Source organism: Pelophylax lessonae, assembly GCF_965119305.1.
Source record: "Pelophylax lessonae genome assembly, chromosome: 4".
NCBI classification, from domain to species: domain Eukaryota; kingdom Metazoa; phylum Chordata; class Amphibia; order Anura; family Ranidae; genus Pelophylax; species Pelophylax lessonae.
The window spans coordinates 578,741,867-578,766,671 of NC_138771.1; the positions used below are offsets into that span (position 1 = coordinate 578,741,867).

At 45.3% G+C, this 24,805-nt stretch overlaps 1 protein-coding gene across 1 annotated transcript in view; it reads right to left on the reverse strand.

Moving 5' to 3' along the window:
* LOC309552167 (perlucin-like protein) overlaps positions 1 to 24,805 on the reverse strand; it is a 145,469-nt gene that overhangs the window by 77,876 nt on the left and 42,788 nt on the right. The window contains exons 6-8 of the mRNA XM_082252981.1: positions 13,315 to 13,356; positions 10,910 to 11,073; positions 5,817 to 5,926 (exon numbers count right to left, since the gene is read on the reverse strand). Coding sequence (XP_082109107.1) covers positions 5,817 to 5,926; positions 10,910 to 11,073; positions 13,315 to 13,356 — 316 coding nt within the window. The remainder of the gene's footprint in view (positions 1 to 5,816; positions 5,927 to 10,909; positions 11,074 to 13,314; positions 13,357 to 24,805) is intronic.

Sequence of the window (24,805 nt, forward strand, 5' to 3'; positions counted from 1 at the left end):
TATCCGCCACCTTCAAAGATTCCAGATTCCAGAAGATCACAGATGCATCCAGTGCGGCAACCAGCGCTTTCTCATGTGCAGCTACAGGAGTGGAGGAATCATCCTCCCTATATTATAGAACAGAGAGTCTGGCTACACACTCTCCAGAGTGGGCCATGCCTGTGGCAACAGAGCCAACTCTAGAATCTGATGACACAGATGAGGCAGGGGAAGGCAGAGGGCACTATTTATTAGTCTTATGTCCAAGTGCCAGCTCAATTGGAAAACAAAAAAAAAAAAGAGGGAGCCGCCAACTGAGGCCCTCAAAGGGGCACCAACCAAAGGCCCACGAAGGGGCCACTGACTGAACTCTGCAAAAGAGGGTCGCCATCAGAAGCACCTCCAAGGAGGCCTGCAAAGGAGGTTGCAAAAAATAGCCACCCTAAGGAGCCGCTCGCCATGATTCGGGTAGTCCCGCAGGCAGGATACCCTGATGGTCCGGTACCACTGGGAAGTGCCGGTGCCCTACAGAATAATGACAGAAACAGCTGCCAGCAAACCGGGCTGCCCTCACAACGCCGCCGCTCTCGAAGAAGGCACCTGGCTCAGCCGCACAGCCTAGTAGGCCGCAAGTCGCTGCCTCAATTTGTGGATGCCCGACTGCATGTGCGTGGGTTCAAGGGGGACCAGGACCAACAGAGGCAGAGGAGGGGAGGGGAGGGCAGATGCCTAAATGGAGAGCAGCAGCTTCAGCCATCCTCACTGGGGCCGCCCCACTCAGCGCCCAGCCAGTAGGCCGCAAAGCTGCAGCCTTAAATTACTGCATTGTCCAACGGCGTGGAGCGCGGACCCACGAATGCCAGGCCACCCACACCCTAGGCCTCACAGTTGCAGCAGGGAGCCCAAGGGATACCCCTCACCTAGTAAAAATCCTGAGGGTGGAGGGGGGACAGTGCACTAGGTAACCAGGCCAGGAGAACACAGAGGCAGCAGCGTCCCCAGCAATCCCCCCAAGAGCAAGTGCCAAAAGCCAGCTTATGACCTCACCCAGGGAGAGGGGGAGGAGAAACCCAAAGGGATCGACCACCCTAGGGAGTACCTGCACCTCACACCATGTCCTAAGAAGGAGAGGAGGGGGCTCTGTACTTACCGATCAACCGAAAGCGTGCAGGTAACACTTTCAAGACAGAACCTCCTTGCCACTGAAGTGGGGGGCTGTCGGTCAAGGTAACACTGTGACACGGACGATCAGCGCCCGGTCATATGTGTCCCTGCGAGACGTTTAACTAGCTGGCTGGTTCGGTCCACGATGGGGCCTGTCACGGCCGGCCCAGCGTGTAGCTAAAGGTCTGCACACGCTTGCTGGCCAGACTGGGAGGACCACTGGATCTAGATTATCCAGCCCATCGCCCAGCCTGGCAGTTGATTTTAGATCTCACAGGAAAAAAAAAACCAGGAGAAAAAAATGCCATAGAAAAGTAAAAAAGGTGCCAGGACGAGGCAGGGAACTAGTTCCTTGCTCCTGACTAGGTAGAAAAAACTGAAGGCCTATAGCAAGGGGGATGTATACCATCTAGGACAGCCCATAGGCGTAGCCAAGTCTTTTTACTTCTTAGTGTCCTACTCTTGTAGGACACAATATAACCCTATGGTTCTGAATATGGAGCACTGTGTCCGTCAATGAATGAAAGATAAATTACATAGTTTGTGAGGTTGAAAAAAGACATCAGTCCATCCAGTTCAACCTATGATGTGTTTGTGTGTTTCCTGTTAACCGTACATTGTATACCCCTGTATGTTGTGGTCTTTAAGGTGCCCATCTAATAGTTTTTTGAAACTATCGATGCTCCCTGCTGATACGACTGCTTGTGGAAGAGAATTCCACATCCTTCCTGCTCTGACAGTAAAGAACACCTTACGTATTTTAAGGTTAAACTGTTTTTTAAACATAAATTATTGTTTTTATACATCTAAAAGGTAATGTAGAATATGTAGTACCCTCCTAGTAAGGTTGCTAGGAAGCTAAGCTTTTTTTTTTTTTTTTTTTTTTTTGCTCCTCTGTAGTCATTGGAGCAGTTGTTGATTGTTTTTGGCTATTCTGGATCTCACAGGCTGCAGGTTTCATTGCTCTCCCCTGCTTTCCAGAGGCTTCTGGAACATGAAGGGTTGAGCAAGGCAAATGAGCAGCCTGAATATTTGGTGTGCTTCAGCCAATCCCTGGGGGTTGTGCCCAGAAGGTGGCTGGAGAGGCACGTAAATGGTCTGAGATTTAGAGCAGAGGGGCTTTCTGTTCCCTGTGGAGGGAATCCACCCATCTAGGTGAGTGTGGCTATCCCCAGCAGAAACCTTGTCTCTATGTCCGCCCCCCAGACGTTTTGTGACCGTTTGACATCCTCCGCAATTACTGCTGTAAGTCTTTGGGGGGCTTGGGTGAAACTTGTCCACCCCCTGCTGCATATGAGATTTAAATTACTGATTACTAGAATGTATAATTGTGTATATAAATATGTACAAATTGAAATAGATGTTTGTGTGTAAATATTCTTGTTGTGTTCAACAGAATGTGACAACCTCCATTAATGGTCTTGCGGAAACTACGCACTATAGCGAAATGCGTTCACCAGCGGAGGAGACCCAATATACAAACACCTTCATTGGTTCATGTAACTTGTATTGTATTACTATCTAAGAGGTGGTATATAGGGGTCACATTTCAAAATTGTAATGTCACATGTATTGCTTTTAAGTTGTTTGTTTTTTAGATGTTATGTAAGCGCCTTTTCAAGATATGTACCAATAAAACTGTTTGTTACTTTTATAAATACAATCTCGGTCTCATGTAATATGCCAGTAAAGTCCACCAGCTGTAAGACTAGTTCTTGCATTTTTTTTGTTTATTCTACTTTTGGGATGTGGCACTGGTAGAGGTCACACTTTGTCTATCCCCAGCAGCAGTTCTCCTGGTTCCAGCTAATATTCATCAAGGTCCCAGCTGTGGCAAGCCGGCGGGGTCTATTCCTAAAGACCCGCTTTTGAAGCTATTTAAAGGAACCCTCATCCAAGAATCTTGCATGGAGAGCTCACTGAAGAGTGCCTGGTGGAAGTTAAATGGAGTATGGCTGTCCTTTGGCATTGTGAGCATTAACCTCTCCGTTACCAAAGAGTGCCTGATGGATACTGGAAAGAGGCATGTGGTGATCCTGTAACATTGTGAGTATGGATCTGGGCTCACAGTTCTAGTGACTGTGTGCTGTAAGGGGGGGGGGGGCTGCAAAGGGGACTGAGGTGCAAGGAAGGGGGGTTGCGAAGGAGACTGAGATGCAAGTTAGAGGGGGCTGCAAAGGGTACTGAGGTGCAAGGAAGAGGGGCTGTAAAGGGGACTGAGGTGCAAGGAAGGGGGGCTGACGTAAAGGGTGTAGGTATCTGATGTAAGGTGGGGTTGCTGTGAGGTGAAGGGGGACAGAGAACATTTAATTAAAGGAACCACTGTGATGTAAAGGGGGGCTGTGATGTAAAATTGGGGGCATGGATGCAAAGGGAGCTGTGATGTAAAGCAGGCACTGTAATGTAGAGGGGCTTTTTTGTAAAGGGGTGCTCTGATGTAAAGGGGATGCTGTATTGAAAAGTGGGGTACGGCGACGTAAAGGTACACTGTAATGTAAATGGGGGCTGTATTGTAAAGAGAGGTTCTGTGATGTAATGCAGGGTTTCTCCAATGTAAAGGGGTACTGTGGTGAATAGGGGGGGCTGTTATGTAAAGGGAAGGACTGATGACCCTGATGTAAAAGGGGTAACTGTAATGTAATGGGGAGGGGCTGTAATGTGATGAAACCGAGTCATAGCACAAACATGAGACTTGGACCTCTGCTGGATAAAAATGTTAATGGCCAGACCCCCCGAGAATTTTAATTCAATACCCCTGCCCTAGACTGATTATTGTGCCAGAATGAGTGAAATGTTGCTGTTTGCCTGGCTGCCTCTGCACTAACTCTAGCAAAGGACTGGTTAAATTACAACGGCTCTTACAGGGGATTTCTGCTAAATATTTTTTTAATATTATTATTAAATATTATTTTTATTTATATATATATATATATATATATATATATATATATATATATATATATATATATATGTAGGGGATGTCAGGCGGAACCACAAGTGCAGCAGGGGGCACAGGAAATATACACTCCAGACATAAGTGTCAGGGTCTAAAGAGACTACAGGGGGCAATTTCCCTTTACTGAAGTGGTTTTTGTCAGGGCAGGCAGGAGGAGAGGTAAATGTACAAAGACAAGCAGTCACTTTCAGTGCTATGAGGTCTTCTGTGGTAAAGAGCACCAAGGACAATGGTAATTTAGAGACTGGGTGGTTTCATGGCTCATTGATAGTTGCCATTTTATGAGTACCCATTTTTAGTGATTTTTTTAAATGAAATAATTGTTTTTTCTGTAATGCACTAGGTTTGTGCTCCTTCCATTTTGTATGTTCTTGTAGGGTGAGAGGTATTTTGTTTTTTTACGGATATAGATATATATTTATGGATAACTTTTTTTTTTATTATTATTATTTTTTTCCATAGAGTCACTTTAAGGGAGCTACACTTAAAATGTTTAAACAGAGTGTACATTTCTATAATAATACTTTTTAAAATAAGTTGTTGAGAATAGGTTACCTTCCCAAAATGTGATTATTCTGTTTCAGAATTGAAATGTCTTCTTTTTTGTAGCCAGGTTTTTAAATAAATTTGCTGTTTGAACAAGTGGCATGGGCAATGGTTAGATTAGATAAGCCTCCAAAATTGTAATTTTTTTAGTGCCCTGTCAAGGTGGTAGTAAGGAGCTTATAACGAAAAAATACTTCATCAGGTAGCTTTAGCAGTGAAATATGCTTTTCTATCAAACGGTAATAGGCCCACTTTGACCAGCAGATAAAAATTGCAGAGGAGTTCACTAAGGCTTTCCCTGTTCTTTACAAGAAAAAATATAGTGAAGCCCTCACATATATACTTGCCGGCCACTTTATTAGGAACACTTTGCAAGTAGCTGGTTGGACCCCCTTTTGCATTCAGAACTGCCTTTATTCTTTGTGGTGTAGATTCAACAAAGCGTTGGAAACATTTCTCAGAGATTTTGGTTCATAGTGGCATTATAGCATCACGCAGTTGCTACAGATTTTTCAGCTGCACATCCAAGATGTGAATTTCTCATTTTACCACATCCCAAAGGTGGATTGAGATCTATTCAATTGAGATCTGGTGACTGTGGAGGCCATTGGAGTACAGTGACCTCATTGTCATGTTCAGAAAACCAGTGGTGAGATGATTTGAGTTTTGTGACATGGTGCTTATACCAATGAATGTAAGCAATTGGTGTAAGCAACCATTTTTGTTGAATGAAACTGGTTCATTCAGTGCCTTTTGTTGTGATTAGCTATAAATGGCCAAAGCTAATCACATGGTACAGATGGTCTGTGATAGGCCATGTCTGTACCATGTGATCACTGTGACTAATCACAGCTAGCAACACAAATGTATACAATGAATGACATGAAAGAAAGCATTCCATTGTTTACAATTGTTATGTAATCTGCTGTTATTGGTCTCAGCGATCACATGGTACTGGCAGCTGGCCGGTACAGTGATTAGTCCTTGACTGTGGCTGTTGAGCCAGTGACAGATCATGATGCTAAATGGCCACATGAGAGGCACGTTCTGGGAGGACGTCATATGATGTCCTCCCAGAACAACAGTGCTCCCACCCGCCCTATATGACAAAAACGGTGTTAAGCTATTTTGTAATGTTCACAACATATTCTAGCTATTTAAGTAAACTTACCTGAATGTCAGAGGGGTTTCATCTGCCCAAACCCATATATCAATGTCCTCAGTGCTCCGCTTCAGTCCTATCCAGTATCTACCTTTTCCTATGGTTGGCAGCAAAGCATTCTGTTGTATAAAAAAAAACTAGTTACCAGAAATATATCATTGGAAAATTATAATCTATGTGTATTATATTACCAGTGTGAACAAGGAAGGTCACATTGTCCAATACGTACAGCATATTGTGTCATCATCTTGTTTATGACCCTTATGATTGATGAGTACATCTGCTTGAATATGGCTCTCTGTTCAATGTATCTCTTGTTTAAATAATTTTAAATGCCCTTTTTGTGTAATGCTTCAAGAGTCAGTCTGTCCAAAACTGATATATCACTGGAGTGGGCTTTTCCAAAATTCTCATCAGTACATTCGATGACATGATGAATGTCGTTCGACCGTACTTCAAAAAAACTTTTGCTTTTAACGTTTTATTTTGAAGTAAATGGACTTTCCTGAATGAAAACCACATAAACCTTTTCCATCCTGCTCCTTCCAATTTTCCCATCACTGTGGTGAAAAAATTGACCCCACTAACAATTTGAAAACGAAACAAATGTTCTTAAAATTAACATTTAAAGAAAATTCTACTAGTTTATGGCCAGCTTAACTATTACTTGTGCATGAACTGACCCTTTAAAATTATAAAGTCAGTCAATGGCATTAACAAATCTGCTTTTGAGATGTAAGATAGTTGTATCCTGTGTATCCTGCCAGTACAACTATTATTTTTCAATTTCATTTATTCACTTAAAGTGGTTGTAAACCCTTGTGTATACTTAGTAAAGTGACTAGCCTCAGATACAACATAAACAATCCTCCTACATAAGTTGTACCTGTTTAGCCACAGCCCTCTCCTCTCCACAGCTATTCAAAATGCAGAATTTCTAAAGCTTAAATTGCTCTTCAAAGAGCAATTTATGATCAATAGAATTTGCCTAGAGTGATTTTCTTTTTTGGACAGTATTGCATAAGATAAATGATAGCACCACTTGAAGGATGTTATTCATGAATGGACTTTCTACTTAAAGCTGAGCTATATGGAATATGCACTATATGGGTCATTATAATTTTATAATTTAGTATTATTTGGTATATTTGTGGTTGAGGCTTTAAGCCAGGGGTCTCAAACTGGAGGCCCTCTAGCTGGTGCAGAACTATAAGTCCCATCATGCCTCTATCTATGGGAGTCATGCTTGTAACTATCAGTCTTGCAATGCCTCTTGGGATATGTAGTTCTGCAACAGCTGGAGGGCCACCAGTTTGAGACCCCTGGTCTAAGTGCTGTAATAAAGGATGAAATCATTATTGAAATGCGGAGAATATATATATATATATATATATATATATATATATATATATATATATATATATATATATATATTAGGGATGCACCGAATGTTCGGCGGCCGAAATTATTCGGCCGAAAATAGCCAAAAAAGCACTTTCGGTGTTCGGCCGAATAAGTAAATAGGCCGAATAAATTTTGCCAAACAAATTTATTGCCGCTATCGCGGTATCGCGGTTATTAACATGGCCGATATCGTCGTGGTGGGTGCACGGTGTATTCTGACTGGTCTGGGCCGCCGTATCTGTGTCTCATCGGCTCCTCTTGCTGTCTGTCATGGTCACCCACACTGTCTGCTACTGGCCGAGCCGAGGCGAGCGGCTGCCAGTTGGTTTGGAGCAGTGTGGGTGTGCGGGCTTGTGGGGCGGAGGCGGAGCCAGCGCACGAGAGCGGCGGAGTCGGACTCGGCGGAGCAGCTTCAGGCACCACGTGACAGCACCACGGCAAGAGACAGTGACCCCGGACCGCCGGTGAGTTAGTTTATGATGACTCGATAGCGGTTCATACTATGATGACACCTATTATTCATTTTCCTGTTATGTCTTATCTGCCAAATAATGTGCCATTATGCCCAGCCATTTTTGGGATTTGTGCAGTTTGTGCACCTCTGCCAGGCAGCATAGACAGTCACTGACTGGAGTGTGATTGTAAAGCAGTGTGGGGAACTACTAATACTAAGTGCACAGAAATCACTGCAAATCCCAGACTGCATCAATGTTAATCTAGGCTCAGGGCCCATTACATTAACAGAGGACAACACAAATGCACCTGCATTTCATTACATTTCCGCACATTTATGTGTATTGCTATGGGCACTTCTATGCATTTTTATACATGTGTGTTTTTTTTTTTTAAAGGTATATTTCCTAAGACTCAACTGTTGTAGGCAAGAGGTTTGTTGCCTTTATGCACATTTATGTGTGTTCTTGTATGCAAACGTCTGCATAAAATCACACATCTATGGAACACAGATACAGTGCTCTGGTGTGAAAATAAATGGAAAAAATGCGAAACACCGCGTTCGGTATTCGGCCTTCGGCCAAGCATTTCATTATTATTTGGCTTCGGCTTCGGCCAAGAATTCTATTTCGGTGCATCACTAATATATATATATATATATATATATATATATATATATATATTTTTTTTTTTTTTTCACAGAAGTGTGTTTACATTTAACCTGTCCAGCACACTCCTCTGACAATTTTGCTAGACAGCTTGGCCTGTTGCAACTTCAGTTACAGGGTTGGGACAAACAAACCATATAAATCTAGCAGGGCTGCTTAAAATGGTCATCTTTTGTTTATTTTAAACTTTTAAAATTTGCTGTAACCTCCGAGCTGGAATATTGGCTATAATGTGTTTGCCTTTTTTATCTATAACTACCCTGTCCATAGTGACAACAGTAGTGCACAATTTCACTGCAAAATGGGCAGCATTGTCACTCTTTTATAAGAAGTTGAAAAACAACAGATTCACTGGCAGGATCAACAGGTTAAAAAAAAAATGATGTTACAGGGGGTGTTAAGAAAAAACATAAATTGCTCTTTTTCTGTTACTGATAGACTGCATAATATATGTCATTTTTTTATTTTTACCACAGTTAGAAATATGAAAGAGCTCCACAAAAACAATATACACAGTCTAAAGCTCCGTACACACACTGCCTGTGTGTATGTTGGTTTGTCTGACAGAAGGCGGCCGTTCTTGCTGGAAAACCAGCAGCCGTCCGACTCCCAATCAGCACTCTCAGCCAATGGCAGAGTGCTCTGATCGGAGTGTTCTGGCGGGGGGGGCGGTCCCTCTGTCAGAACACAAAAGCTCAGCGGGGGAGATCCCTGAACCAAGCTTGCATTATTAGTACAGTAGCTCCGACCGGAGCTGACAGTTTTTTTTTTTTGTGCAACCCGCCGGATTGCATGAAAATAAAAAAACAAACTGTAGTGTGTACCCAGCTCAAAATATATCTTTGCTGGACTGTCCTTTATGATCTTTAGAATTTTAATATTTACTAGTCTTTAAACATACTTTTACTGAAGCAAATGATTTAATAACTTTGTCATTACTAATTATACAGAAGCGATTCAAGTATTGCACTTTTGGAACAAACAAAGTTCAGTTTTGGTAGTATTGTTTCCCAATAATTTTTGCAGTTTTCACAAATTTTAAAGTAGAACTATTTCTTTAATTTTGGATAGAGTAAGGGAGGGTCATAACTTCTGTCTGTATCTTACTGGAGAGATTTCTCTTCACTTCCTGTCCCAAGACAGGAAGTGAGAAGAAATTACTGCAAATTAAAGGAATTCCCTGGGGCCCCCCAGGTCACCAGAACTAGTGTTCTTACTGGAAGATTTCCCCTCTATTACTGCCCTGATAGATCCTAAGCTTAATAATAGGATGCAATGCCAAGCTGCGGTTTCCAAAGCAAGCAAAGTCCTTTCTTGTATTAACAGAGGCATGGACTCCAGAGAGAGAGATATCATTTTGCCCTGTACAAATCATTAGTAAGACCTCATCTGGAACATGCAGTTTAGCTTTGGGCACTAGTTCACAAAAAGGATATCGGGGAACTGGAGAAAGTGCAGAGAAGAGCAACCAAACTGATAAGAGGCATGGAGGAGCTCATCTATGAGGAAAGATTAGAGGAACTGAATTTATTCTCTCTTGAGAAGAGGAGATAAAGGGGGGATATGATCAACATGTATAAATACATAAGGGGTCCATATAGTGAACTTGGTTATGAGTTATTCACTTTAAGGTATACACAGAGGACAAGGGGGCACTCTTTACGTCTAGAGGAAAACAGATTTTGTCTCCAAATACAGAAAGGTTTCTTCACCGTAAGAGCTGTGAAAATTTGGAATAGACTCCCTCCAGAGGTGGTTCTGGCTAGCTCACTAGATTGCTTTAAAAAAAGGCCTGGACTATTTTCTGGGTGTACATAATATAAATGGCTACTAATATTTATAGGTAAAGTTGATCCAGGGAATATCCGATTGCGGAGGATCAGGAAGAAATTTTTTTCCCTGCTGTAGCAAATTGGATCTTGCTTTGCTGGGGTTTTTTGCTTTCCTCTGGATCAACTGTGGGTATAGGATTGTGTATATGGGATTGTATGGTTGGGTGTTCTTTACTGATTTTTGTTGGTTGAGCCAGATGGACTTGTGTCTTTTTTCAACCTGACTCACTATGTAACTATGATGTCAACCCAAAATGTGGGATTTTCTTTTACTTTCACTTTCAATAGTAATGAAAACAGGACAAATAGAGAAGGTGAATCTCCCTAAGGTGGGCACATACAGCAAAATAAATCTGATAGGTGTTCTAATCCATCTCTACTCTGTCTAAACTTGTACTTAAAGTCCATTTCCTCTTCCTCCCTGAACATATCAGATTAACACAGAAATAGGGAGTCTTACAAAAGTAGAATGATGTGGGGGCTTGTTTTGTTTTTATAATGAAAGCTTAAATTTAACGTAGTGTTAGTTGCCAGTATCGCTAAATCTATAGCTATACTTTACATGTGGTTTTCATTGAAGGTTTTTATCATATGTATAGCATGAATTGCTTAAATTTGTGATCGGTTCATTTACTAAGCTATCAGAAAAAAATTAGAGATATAAATACTCTGTTAGTTAGTCAACTTTCACTCTCTTCCCTATGTACTCAAACACATGAAATCCAGAGGCAAGTCAGGGATTTACCATTTCATTTAGGTCCTTCATTATCAGGAGGACACCATTAAGGGTTGCACATTTCTCTCTGCTCTTCTCCCATGTTTCAGTATTAGACTTGAAATAGTAGCAGTAGTTACGAATTAACTTCCATCCTGGGGGGCAAGTGCTGCAGCTTCCCTCTGTTGTGTCCACTGGTGAAGAAAGAATAACACGATAAAGGCCAAAGTGAAATATTAACAATAATTTGTCTGGAAATGCAGTGTAAATTTGATGGGTTTTGTACCATTACACGTTCTGATTTATAAGGGCTTTTTTTAGGATCGGTTTCTTTCAGTGCAGTTGTTTTAGTGTAGTAGTGTGGGCACTAAAAATCTGAAACATGCTAAGCTCATGCCAGAATTGTTGTACTTCGTATTATATTAATTTATTTTTTTGTTTTGATTATGACATTTTCAAAACTGTAGCATTGTTGACTCTACAATTGCCTTGATAGTACGAGTATATTGTCAACAGATGACAGCACTGATATGTGACCGGTAGCTCTGCTGTCACTGAAATTGATCCCTATACTGGACTCTCCTCCCTGCAGATTAGGCAATGTTCTGTGACTGGGTTACTGATGTCGCTCCAATCAAAATTCACCAAGGTATGCAAGCTGTTTATGGTGATAACTGTGTTGATGTGAGCACTGCACATCATTAGGCCAAAAGGCGCAAAGACAGCAAGAAGGGAATACCTGAACTGAGTAACAAGCAAAGGTGTGACCGACCTGTGACATCATCCAAGGAGCTTTATAAGGAACATGTTAATGAACTAGGTTTTAGGAATCAGGTTTTTTTTAGAATACCAGTAGGTTAGTGCTTGATGGGTTCCATTAAGAAGCTAAATCTCACTTATTTCAATATTAATATTACCAATATTATAATTTCTGGTTAAGATTTAAGTTTACAGTGGGGTTGTTGTTAATTGTTATGTTAGGGGGATGGGTTGAGATTTAGGAGTTAGAAAGACGCATGTAGGCCGTAGCTGGGACAAAGTCCTCTGGCAACCAAGTAGAAGAAAGTGCACCCAAACCTGAGCTACGATGGATTATGCTTGTGCATACAGTGGTGGGGTGGACCCAGGGTTACGAAGTGAAAGCTGCTGTTCACCACCAAACCGAATGGTTCCACCATTGGGTCCATTGAAACCAAATGTACTGAAGAAAATTATGTGTTAAAACGGTAAAACCGGTATGGATTAGTCATAGTGAAACAAAAAGTGATTTTCATAAAAAGGATAACATTTGGAGCAAACACGTAAACCCAATTGTAAAAACGGGCTGCAATGGCAGTCACACTTTTTTCAGCGTTCTGTACCATAGCAATATAAAGTCTGATTATTGAAAATATAATATATACAAGGAAATAAGAGCAAACATTAGCAAAAAGTGATGGTACTTTAGGCTTAATTAGGTCTCCATCAGCTTCTCTAACATCTCTTCTTGAGCCTTGGGTCTAATTTAGAGCATCAGAACTCTTGAAGAGTGTTTTACATACATTCAATTTTTTTGACACAATAGAAAGGGAGAGGAAATATTTTCAAAGTGAGAAAAGTCCTCTTCCAAGACAGTTGTCTCTGGAATAAGTGTTCTTATTGGAAGATTTCTCCTCCTGTTCTGGATACAACTCAAATTGTTAGATTTTCCTTCACTTTCATTTACAATGGTGGCCATTACATAAAAAAAGAGAGTGAATCTTCCCATAGGAGACAAAAACAGCAATACATACTTGAGTGGGGTTCTTAAAAAAAGTTTTCACTTTTAAAATGCTTTACTCATTAGTACTCTTCAAGTATTTTTTAAATACCAACAGTAGCTGGTTATAATTAATAATGTTGAAAAGGTTTCATCCAAATGCTTTATTTTTAATATTGGTAGGGTTTTAAACCTGAAGAAGCCACTCAGACAAAGTAGAAACATGTTCCACAATAGACAACTAATCCAAATGACTTTGGTTTCTTCTGGAAGATATTTAGTAAAGGAGCTTTATACACAGTTAGGCCTGGAAAAAAGCACTTTCCCTGTAGTTCTATGGTCTACCCTAGACTTTCTTGTATATGTGTATGTGTCAGTGTATGTATATATATATAGAACTTTTACCATTTGTTTTTATCTTGGGCAGGTCGCCCATTATGTTCTCAACTAGTGATAAAAACACAAAGGACTCCAGGACCATCATCAGTGCATCGATGGATGAATGGGGCCCTGGAGGGCCCTGCAGCCTCAGTGAGGGGATCATGTGGGGGGATGTGCTCCAATGACTCCATGATACACCAGGGGGACCCCACAAAAAAGTGTAAAACACTGCCAAAGGGACAACCCCCACTGCTTTGGCAACCCTCCCGGTTTCCAGTCACAGAGCACCAATCGAGGAGGACCCCACCAGACTTACCCTTTGTCTTTATCTTGGACAGGTCACCAATTATGTTGTCAACTAGCAATAAAAAAAAAAAAAAAAAGGGGGAGATAAATAACTGGTTATTTTATTCACACTAACATATAATACATTTCCATTTCTTCTATAAAATCTGTAAAATAAAAAAAGATGTAAAATGAGGTAACTAGAAATAATATTCCGTGTAGTGATATCTTCTATGTAATATACTGTAATTGTATAATCTTAAATGTTTTACTTTTTTTTTTTTTGGTTTGCAAACTGTATATTAAATGAAAGTTATTTTGAGAGTGGCACAAAAAAAATGTTACTAGGTAACAAGAATTTCTTTCCTCTCCTCTTTATTATTCAGCCACACACAGGTAAGGAAAAGCATATTGAGGTGCTATCCATCCAGTAAAGCAGCTACACTAGTGATTCTACATTTGAAAAGATTAACTCGCAACTAAACTTTAATTTTAAATTAGTTAAATACTTTTCAGGGGCATCAATGTTTAATCTTCTTTAGAAAGCAGACACATTCTGAGTAGTAAAGCTTATCCCTTGCCAGCATACTGTGACGAAGATCCTTGGCTCTTTTTGTGGAAATAGGGGTCTCTGCAGAAGACCGAAATTCCTTGCTCTATTTTTTTGGAGCTTTAACCACCTTCATGTTGTAGCGGGGTCTCCCATTATACAAGTTGTAAAGGACTGCTGCTTGACATTTTCAGGAACTCGGCTCCCTCTAGTGGTGCTGAGGTTACACTGCAAGCAGTCGGTAATATCTTGGACACTGAATACTACATTACCCACACTGCAGTTGTGATACCAGGGTGCACTGCCTCACCGTGCAGCCTTCTGGGGGATGTTATATAAAGGAAGGGAGGAGCCGGGCCCTCTCTCTTGGGGCGCTGATCTGAAGCCAGCAAGGGACCCGCACGGAGGACTGTCGCTGTACTGAGAAGCCAAAACACTTGGGCCTATAGTGATTGAAAAGTGGATCCTCTGATTCCTGGCAGACAATCTACTCTGGACGTCCATCGTTGTTCGCAAAGTCAGGATCCGCCCAGCGGCAACACCCGGCGAGGTTTGTGACCGGAACTAGAGACTGTGGTAGCAGTGGAAAGTGCCTGGGAACAAGGCCGGTTGGTGAGAAGGGCACCTGCCCACAAATTGATTCCCTGTTAAGGAAAAGGTGTCTCCGGGTGGTACTATATCAATAGCTAATGTTCTGCCACATACTTGAGGCCTAGTGTACCTCCCATGAAATCACCAAGTGAGTACCAGTGCATAAAACGCCAGGATACAACACTTGCAACACTAGTGAGCCGCCCATCCCTGTGAGACAAGACATTAGGTGCATGTTTGGAGCCTTTAACTTTACTGTGTCCCTCCTAGAACTGCCTATTACCTCTCTTGGATTATAAATTGACATTTTTGCACCAACATTTGCTAGCGAAGACATCCATCCGGGAAAATAAACTGTGTGTGTGGGGTCCGTATAAGTCTGGCCTATCTGGTAAAGTGATTGGACATGTACAGAGAGTAACTTTAAGGGAAGGTGTCAGGATTTGAACCTGTGACCAGCCACATCCCAGGCGGTAGCCCTACTTACTAGGCTACCATCCTCTCTGGACATTCTCACCTGAACATTCCTCCCTGAAGCCTATTATTTCAACCTTAGTCTTGCCAAGCCTTGCTCATCACCCTTGATTCCCCACACCTGGTACTTCCCTATATAAGTCCAGCCCCTTGCACTCCAGCTTGCTGATTATTGAGCTCCTGAGCCTTGATCAAGCTACTCCTCACCTGCTGCTCTTATCTACTACCACAAATCCAACGCTGACCAGGAATTGACTACCGACTACTCTTCTGCTTTGTCCCTACCTACTGAACTGCTACCTCTGTTGCCGATCCGGATTGTCTGACCGCGCTTACTGCTGCCCGCCCCGACCTTTGGCTTGTCTGACTTCTCTCTGGTTATCCCTTGTCTGCTCCTCTGCCTTCGGACCGAACCTGCACTCTGCCTGGCTGGGTGATCCTGAGGACCGCGTCCTGGTGTTAGCTTGCAGCGCAGTCTATCCCCACCATCAGGGGCTCTAGTAAAAACCAGCTAGCACTTAGTTTCCGCACCTCAGGGGAACCCGTGTCCTCATCAGAGTACTACGCGGTGTCCATCCGGTATCCAGCACCTACTACCTGCCTGCGGTCTTTGCCACTGGGCTCCACTCCTACCTCCGGCCAGCAGTCCTCTGACTCAGGTGAGCCTGTAGGATTGTTACAGAATAATCAGCCCAACTATGGAGTCCGCAATGACCACTCTGTGTAGACAGGTCACTGAACTTCAAGAATTTGGTACTACGTATCAGGAGAAATTTGCCCAGCTCCAAGAAGTAGTCAAAAGCCAACAGAAGGAGATGATTGAACTACAGAGGCAACTCCTAGTCGTCCGCGGCGCGGCCGCAGACACCCGCATGCCACTCCCATCAAAATTCGGTGGTGACAGACGCCAGTATCAGGGATTTCTGAACCAATGCCGCATCTATTTTCAGATGAACCCGGCCCCCTTCACCACCGATAAAAAGAAGGTGCTATTCATGATCAATCTCTTGACGGATGAAGCATTAGCATGGGCGTCGCCATACGTGGAGTCTAACAATCAGCTACTGAACAACCTAAACAACTTCATCACCGCCATGAGCCTAGTCTTCGATGACCCCAACCGCTGTGCGATGGCCGAGGCGCGACTACATAGTCTGCGACAAGGGAGACGCTCCGTCGCCGAATATACTGCCGAATTTCGTCGTTGGGTCACGGACACCACCTGGAACCCAGCAGCACAGAGGAGCCAAGTCCGGCGAGGCCTGTCCGAAGCAATAAAAGACGAACTCGCCAGAGTTGAAGCCCCGGACGATCTGGATGACTTTATTCAAGTATGCATCTGGATAGATCAAAGACTCTCCGAGAGGAAGAGGGAAAGATTCTGGTCCTCGGACCACAGACCCACTTACTCCTTCTCCTCTACCGCCCAGCGCGACCCCCAGTCAGCACCTGAACTACGGAGGTCTCTATCCACAGCTGAGAAGGAGAGATGGCTGGCCAAAAACCTCTGCCTCTACTGTGGAGAGCCGGGTCATTTTGCCAACAAATGTCCCAATAAGATTCGAAGAACTATTGCCGTCACGGAGCTAAAGGAGCAATCATAGACTCCAACCCCGCCAGCAGCCCCTGAAGATAACAATACGGAGGCTCATGGATCCCACTTCATCATCCCCATTCTCATCGACATCAAGGGGCGACAACTCCCCTGTTCTGCGATGTTAGACTCCGGGGCGGGAGGCAAATTCATGGACCTAACCTTCGCCCGCAAAAAGAACATTCCACTGACAATCAAGGCAGCCCCTGTTGACCTGGAAACCGTCGACGGATCCCCACTCTCCTTGGGGCCGGCAACTCACGAGACCATCGAACTACAACTCCTTATAGAACCCGATCACCACGAGAAGATCGACTTCTCGCTGATCGCCTCCCCGAAGTTCCCGGTGATCTTGGGCATCCCATGGTTGGCCACCCACAACCCCTTGGTGGACTGGGAAACCCGCTGCATACGGTTCCTGTCCGAGTTCTGCTCGCTAAATTGCTCCCACAAACCCATCCTTCCACCCGAAGACACCACCATCTCTGAACTATCCGTCAAGGATCTGCTACCCCCTCAATACCGCGAGTTCCAGGATGTCTGCGACAAGAAAAACGCAGACAAGCTGCCACCACACCGACCCTACGACTGCCCTATAGAACTGTTGCCCGGGGCTGAAATACCCTTTGGCAGTATCTACCCCCTCTCGGAGCCTGAACTCAAGGCCTTGAAAGAGTACCTGGACGAGGACCTAAGGAAGGGGTTCATCCGGCCCTCTACCTCCCCTCCGGAACCCCCTTTTTCTTTGTAAAGAAAAAAGACTCCTCCCTGCGTCCCTGCATTGACTACAGGAAGCTTAATGACATTACCGTAAAGAACCGGTATCCACTCCCACTGATTTCAGAACTCCTGGAGAGACTCCGGGAAGCGAAGATTTTCACCAAACTTGACCTTCGAGGGGCCTACAACCTCGTCCGAATCCGCCCTGGGGATGAATGGAAGACCGCCTTTCGGACACGTTATGGTCACTTTGAATACCTAGTCATGCCTTTCAGACTTTGCAATGCTCCCGCCGCCTTCCAGCACTTCATTAACGATGTCCTCAGGGACATGCTCGATCTGTTTGTAGTCGTTTACCTGGACGACATCTTGATCTTCTCCGAAGACCTCGAGCAGCACCGCGAACACGTCCGCAGGGTACTGCAGAGACTCCGACAGAACTCTCTCTATATCAAGCTAGAGAAATGTGAGTTTGAGCGAACCACCACTCAGTTCCTCGGATACATCATCTCCCCAGAGGGCCTAAGTATGGACCTGGGGAAGGTCCAAGCCGTGATGAACTGGCCCATTCCGAGAAACGAGAAGGAGATACAAAGATTCATTGGCTTCGCCAACTTCTATAGGAATTTTATCCGGAACTTCTCCAAGATCATAGCACCAATTACCCAACTCACCAAGAAATCAGTCCCCTTCTCCTGGACACCAGAGGCACAGGAGGCCTTCACCAAGTTGAAACTCCTCTTCACTTCCGCTCCAATCCTAATCCACCCAAACCCCGAGCTGCCATTTACAGTCGAAGTGGATGCATCTGACTCCGCGGTGGGGCCTATTCTGTCACAATGGACAGGGGATAAGATGCTACTACACCCATGCGCATATTTCTCCCGCCAGATGTCCCCCTCTGAGAAGAATTATGACATCGGGAACAAGGAACTACTGGCGATCAAGGATGCCTTCTCTGAGTGGAGACACCTGCTGGAGGGAGCCACCAACTCCATAATCGTACTAACTGACCACAAGAACCTCGAGTTCATCCGCAGCGCTAAGAGACTCTCAGCCAGACAGGCCAGATGGAGCCTATTCTTTTCCCGCTTTAACTTTCTCATCACCTATCGCCCCGGATCAAAGAATGGTAAGGCTGACGCCCTCTCCAGAATGTTTTCCGTGCCCTCGCAGAGTAACAAGGGCCAAAACAACATCCTACCCGAGAGAAGGGTCGTAGGGGTCACCTACTCTAAAGAACTCCTGGGCACAATCAAAGAAGGAAACGAAAATTACCCCTTCCTTGCCCATCCCACAAGGAATGTCAGCCTTACGTTTAAGAACGGTCATTGGTTTCATCAAGACCTACAGTTATATGTACCAGAAATCGCACGGCTCGAAGTACTCAGACTCAATCATGACTCCAAGCTGGCCGGCCATCTAGGCACAAGAAAGACCCAGGAGCTTCTCTCCCGCTCCTTCTGGTGGCCAACATACAAGGAGGACATCAAGAGGTACATCTCCTCGTGCATGGTCTGTGCCCGCAATAAGACTCCTCCTTCCTCTCCCGTGGGTCTATTACAACCTCTCCCGATTCCCTCCCGCCCCTGGGGCTCGATCTCCATGGACTTTGTGGTAGACCTTCCTCCTTCAAAAGGGATGAACACCATCCTGGTCGTAGTCGACCGCCTCACCAAGATGGCCCATTTCCTCCCCTACAAAGGCCTACCCACCGCCAAACAGACGGCCGATCTTATTCTCAGAGAGGTCTTCAGGCTGCATGGGATCCCGGACGACGTGGTCTCCGACCGAGGCATACAATTTGCCTCTAAGTTCTGTAAAAACTTTTGCCTGGCGCTCGGGGTTAAAGTAAACCTGTCCTCCGCCTTCCACTCTCAGTCAAACGGGCAGACGGAGAGAACTAATCAGACCCTAGAGCAGTACCTACACTGTTTTAGCTCCCACCTGCAGGATGACTGGCTTGACCATCTCCCCACGGCCGAGTTTGCCTACAACAATGCGGAGCACAGCTCAACCAAGCACAGCCCCTTCTTTGCTAACACAGGCTCGCACCCGGTATTCATTCCCCACCTACCCGTCGCCTCCACCCTCCCAGCAGTGGCCGAACACCTAACAACCCTACAGGAGGCACAAAAGGACATTATTAACAACCTCCAGCTCGCCCAGAGGTGCTTTAAACAGGGAGCAGACAGACGCAGCAGACCCACCCCAGGCGTCCATGTGGGAGACAAGGTGTGGCTGTCCACCAGGAACCTTAGATTGAAGGTCCCCTCCAAAAAGTTAGCCCAAAAATATATGGGTCCATTCCGGATCTCTGCGCAAATTAACGAGGTCACGTTCCGGCTCGATCTTCCGGACTCCATTAGGGTGCACCCTGTTTTCCATTGCTCCCTCCTCAAGCCATACGTGGAGAACACCTTCACAGGCTGCCACTCGCCCCCTCCACCACCCGTGAGGGTACAGGGTGAAGAAGAATACGCTGTCGCAAAGATCCTCGACTCCAGGATCCACCGGGGAAGACTACAATACCTAATTGGGTGGGAGGGCTACCCTCCCGAGGATAACTCCTGGGAACCAGAAGAAAACGTCCACGCCCCCAGACTGGTAAAAGAGTTCCACCAACGGCACCCCGGTAAGCCTGCCCCTGTGGTGCCCTGAGGTCACCTTGGAAGGGGGGAGTACTGTCAGGATTTGAACCTGTGACCAGCCACATGCCAGGTGGTAGCCCTACTTACTAGGCTACCGTCCTCTCTGGACATTCTTACCTGAACATTCCTCCCTGAAGCCTATTATTTCAACCTTAATCTTGCCAAGCCTTGCTCATCACCCTTGATTCCCCACACCTAGTACTTCCCTATATAAGTCCAGCCCCTTGCATTCCAGCTTGCTGATTATTGAGCTCCTGAGCTTTGATCAAGCTACTCCTCACCTGCTGCTCTTATCTACTACCCCAAATCCAACGCTGACCAGGAATTGACTACCGACTACTCTTCTGCTTTGTCCCTACCTACTGAACTGCTACCTCTGTTGCCGATCCGGATTGTCTGACCACGCTTACTGCTGCCCGCCCCGACCTTTGGCTCGTCTGACTTCTCTCTGGTTATCCCTTGTCTGCTCCTCTGCCTTCGGACCGAACCTGCACTCTGCCTGGCTGGGTGATCCTGAGGACCGCGTCCTGGTGTTAGCTTGCAGCGCAGTCTATCCCCACCATCAGGGGCTCTAGTGAAAACCAGCTAGCACTTAGTTTCCGCACCTCAGGTGAACCCGTGTCCTCATCAGAGTACTACGCGGTGTCCATCCGGTATCCAGCACCTACTACCTGCCTGCGGTCTTTGCCACTGGGCTCCACTCCTACCTCCGGCCAGCAGTCCTCTGACTCAGGTGAGCCTGTAGGATTGCTACAGAAGGGCTCCTGTGTGTCATTTAACTACACAAGTAGACCTGTGTAGCTGTATTAATTACATGACTTACCAATTTTATTAAATTCCAGTTCATTAGATGTCTCCTGCAGTATGTTGTGAAGTCCATTTGTATTCTAATGTATGCTGTTCTCATCGCACCCCAGTGAAGTTGTTTTAGCTAAACGTAAACTTTGGTGTCGCACCTGGGCCACAGGGAGCTACTGGAGAAAGGTAACCAGATATTTATTCTCATTTAAAGTGATATCTGCCAATTTTTGCTCCTTAATAGTCCTCTGGTGTTATTAACTCATATTGTGTCAGTTGTGCCTAGGGAGGGTTCGAGCCACGTTTGAGGGTTGGTAGGCAGGACGTAGACCCAAAAACTTAACCAGCAGCTCCTGTGGGGGTGGTGCTACACGTGGGGGCTCGTCCAGGATATCTACAGTCCTGCAACACAACCCTCTCAGCCACAGAATACCCCTCAACACAGAAATGGATCCTACCGCTGCAGCCGAGTGGTGCAGGGAAGAAAATGTCGTAGTGGAAAATGGCCTGGTGGTTGAAATCAAGGGAGAGGTCTGGACTGAGGAAAAACTCCTCCCAGTTTTAAAGGCACTGTCCACAGACAGGAAATTCTGGGTGACTGACAAAGACAGACACCACCGTTCCACACACGTATGCATTGTGTGAGTGGAGGAAGGGGGTCCCTGATTACTTTAAGGGAACCAGTGTAAAGACTACTGACCAAACAGAACTTTTCTTAATACATCCAGAAGTCCTTACTGAAGGTCCCTCATCCACCACTCCTGGGGGATCCAGCAAAGAAAAAGGTGTCCAAGAAGGGAGTCCAGAGTCACCACCTTTGTCTACCTTTAGCTCAGAATTGTGTGCTGTTCTCGGGGAAATCGTAGCAAAATGTAGTAAGGACTCCCCAAACTATCTGATGACTGGATATAGGAAGCTCAGGACATTCCCTGGGAAACAGCCTGTGCCTTCAACAGAAGATGGGTTTGAAGAGTGGTTAGATACCGCCACTCAGGCTTTGGAAGAGTGGGAGGTACCAGAACAGCACAAGAAACAGAATCACAGAAAGTTTAAGGGGACCTGCACTAGAGGCCGTACGTAATCTCAAGGTAAGCAAAAAGAACTGTACTGCACAGGATTATCTAGACATTCTACAAGATGTATTTGGTCGGACGGAGAACGTGGCTGAACTTCTTTACCAGTTAGACCACTGTTACCAAGAAGAGGAAGAGAAGTTGTCCGAATTTATTAGACACCTGGATAAGATCATCCACCAGATCCTGTTAAAGAAAGGGATAGACTCCCGGAAGGTAGATGAGACTCGTGCACGGCAGGTGCTGAGAGGGGCTCAACCTTTAGATCCCATTGCCATACTGTTACGAACTCGTCAAGATGGTGGCATTCTAGAATACCCTGACCTGATTTGAATGGTCAGAGAGGAAGAAGTCATGTTGGACAACAAAAAGAAGAGTCTGCAGTTTGACTCAACTGCTCAAGTCAGAGTGATAAGTGTATAAGAAGGTGACTCGCAAGTTGAACTCCTAAAGACCCAGGTGTCCCAGTTGATAGAAATGGTGTCTATCCTGACTAGTCAGGCATCCACTCTAACTAATGGGAACATATCGGAGAAGCCAGATGAACCTGCTAACCTTAGAGCAGATCCGGAACTGAGACCTACAAGACCTACAAGATTGTTAACTTGTTTCAACTGTGGGGGAGTAGGACATGCTAGAGGAGTATGTCCCAGCCCAGGAAAGGTTGTCTCAAAACCTCGCAAGCCAGCGGGAAACTTCAGAGGGCCCCGGTGAAGGAGTCAACCGGGTGCCCGCCAGTTTCAGGGGACTCCAGGAGGCTCACTGGTTCAGGGAAACTGAGTCAGGGGGTCAGATCTAGGTACAACGCCCCTAGTTCTATACTCCGGGCTACTGAGGGAAGGAAAATCAATGCACACCAGGCCCAGCGGGGGCCGAATCCAAGAAAAAAAGGAAAGAAGAAAAGAGCTTGGGTGCAGAGAACTGAATCAGACAACAAGCCCACTTCAAGAGAATTCCCAACTGTGACAGTATTCACCGTCACTGGAATTTAAAGACAGATAAGTAATGGTTTGGATATGTTGAGCACTCAGATCCAGGCTATCTGGGGATGGGTTGAATGTGGGGGTTCTGTTCAGTAGACTGGGAGTTATGCATTTTTGTGTCTTTTTGTGTTTCTCTAAGCATGTGGCTAATGGAGTCTTGTCTCTATCCTGGAAGCTAAACCTTTATTCCTGTAAACTGTAAGGTACAGGAAGTCCACTCCTAATATGGTCATTCCAGGAAGTTCTGAGGAGACGGGCTGTCTGAGGTGGCTCTCCATTCACCTATTGTTAAGTGTGCTAATGAGCTCACCTTTGTTCTGTCTGTCTGCCTTTAAGAGAAACTTATAGGAATGTGGATTAGTTGTTAAGGGGGAGCATCATTGTAAATTTTGTACACTGTATGAGAGTGTAAAACTCTGTTCCTATTGGATGGTGAATATTATGTTCAGTCTTCAACAAGGTCCATCTGGGTGGTAACTTTGTGGGTGAAAACTGTATATAAGTCGTGTTCAATAAAGTTGTGCTGAGTTCATTCAACCTCAATCTAGAGTCCTGTCTCTTATTGGGGGAATCTGCTGCAAGGATTGCTATGGTCTTCCATACTCCCTTAGAGAATCACTGAGCTCTTGTTCTGCTGCACTCTCTGGTGAAAGAGAGGTTCACCCACAGGAACCTGGAGCCTTGTCGTAGGTCCAGGGTGGGTAGGAGATGCCAAGACCCTAACCAAGCTGCGGCGGTTCGTGGGGTCTGAAGTGCTTACGGTGTCTGGTGGAGTGCTTGGAGCCCTCGGAAAGCACTAGGAGCATCTTTCAACTGAGGTACCCGGTCCGGTGTGCCCTGTTCCGTTACACCAACTAACTTGGTCGGGCCTTCCCCTGTAGTCTCCGTCCAGGTAGAAGGAATTTACACAAGAGCCCTCCTTGACACTGGGGCCCAAGTGACTCTTCTGTATAGAGACTTCTATGATAAACACCTTACCCATCTACCTCTGCAGAAGTTGGAAGATCTGGAGATAGGGGGTATCGGGACCCAAAGTTTTCCCTATGACGGGTATCTGCCAATCAAGTTGACCTTTGACCCATCAGTGGCTGGTGAAGCTGAAACCTTCGACACCCTAGCGGTGGTCTGTCCTCGTCCGCCAGGGGCCAACAAAAGCTCTCTCATCGTAGGGACCAACACTGACCTGGTAAGGCGCCTCCTGACACAACTGGTCCAGGGACAGGATGCTCCAGCGCCAAGGATTCACCCCATGCTACGGCAGGCCTATCAACGATTAGTATTGGAGCAAGAGACTCCTGGAGAAGGAGTTGGAAGACTCTGGAAGTTGGACAGAACGGAAAAGGTCTTGCAGCCAGGAGAGGTGGCTTGTCTGAAAGCTTCCGTTAAACTCACATGGAAACAGCCGGGCCCTTTTATCATCTTTGAATCAGGTCCACAGGAAGAGGAGAGAGGGATAGAAGTAATCCCTGAAGTGATCCCTTTGAAGGTGTTACAGAAAAACCATGGAAGGGTTTTAGTGAGTGTCAGAAATACCTCTACTACACCGGTGAAGGTACCGGCCAGTTGCTGTTGGTCCAAGCTAACCCGGCTACCCCAGTTGTCCCATCTGATCTTAAAGAGGAGGAAAGGGGTGAAGTTGTCATAGAAGAGCTCTGCTCTGTAAACGCTTCAGAGAAAGAGTCCGGCGAGTTCCCTTAGGTGACTTAGAAGATATACGTCAGCAGCTGGCGGAACTCAAGAAGACTGGGGTTATTCGAGAATCCAGGAGCCCATATGCTTCTCCGATAGTGGTAGTCCAGAAGAAAAACGGATCTTTGAGGCTTTGTATCGACTACCGAACACTGAACAGAAGAACCATCCCAGACCAGTATACCACTCCTCGAATTGAAGACGCCCTACAGAGCCTGTCAGGGGAGAAGTGGTTCAGTGTGATGGACTTTAAAGAGTGGGTACTATCAGATCCCCATGAACCCGGAAGACTGGGAGAAGACAGCCTTCATCACCCCCGTGGGATTCTTTGAGTTCAATCGCATGCCCCAGGGGTTGTCAGGAGCCCCTGCTACTTTCCAGAGGCTGATGGAAAGGACC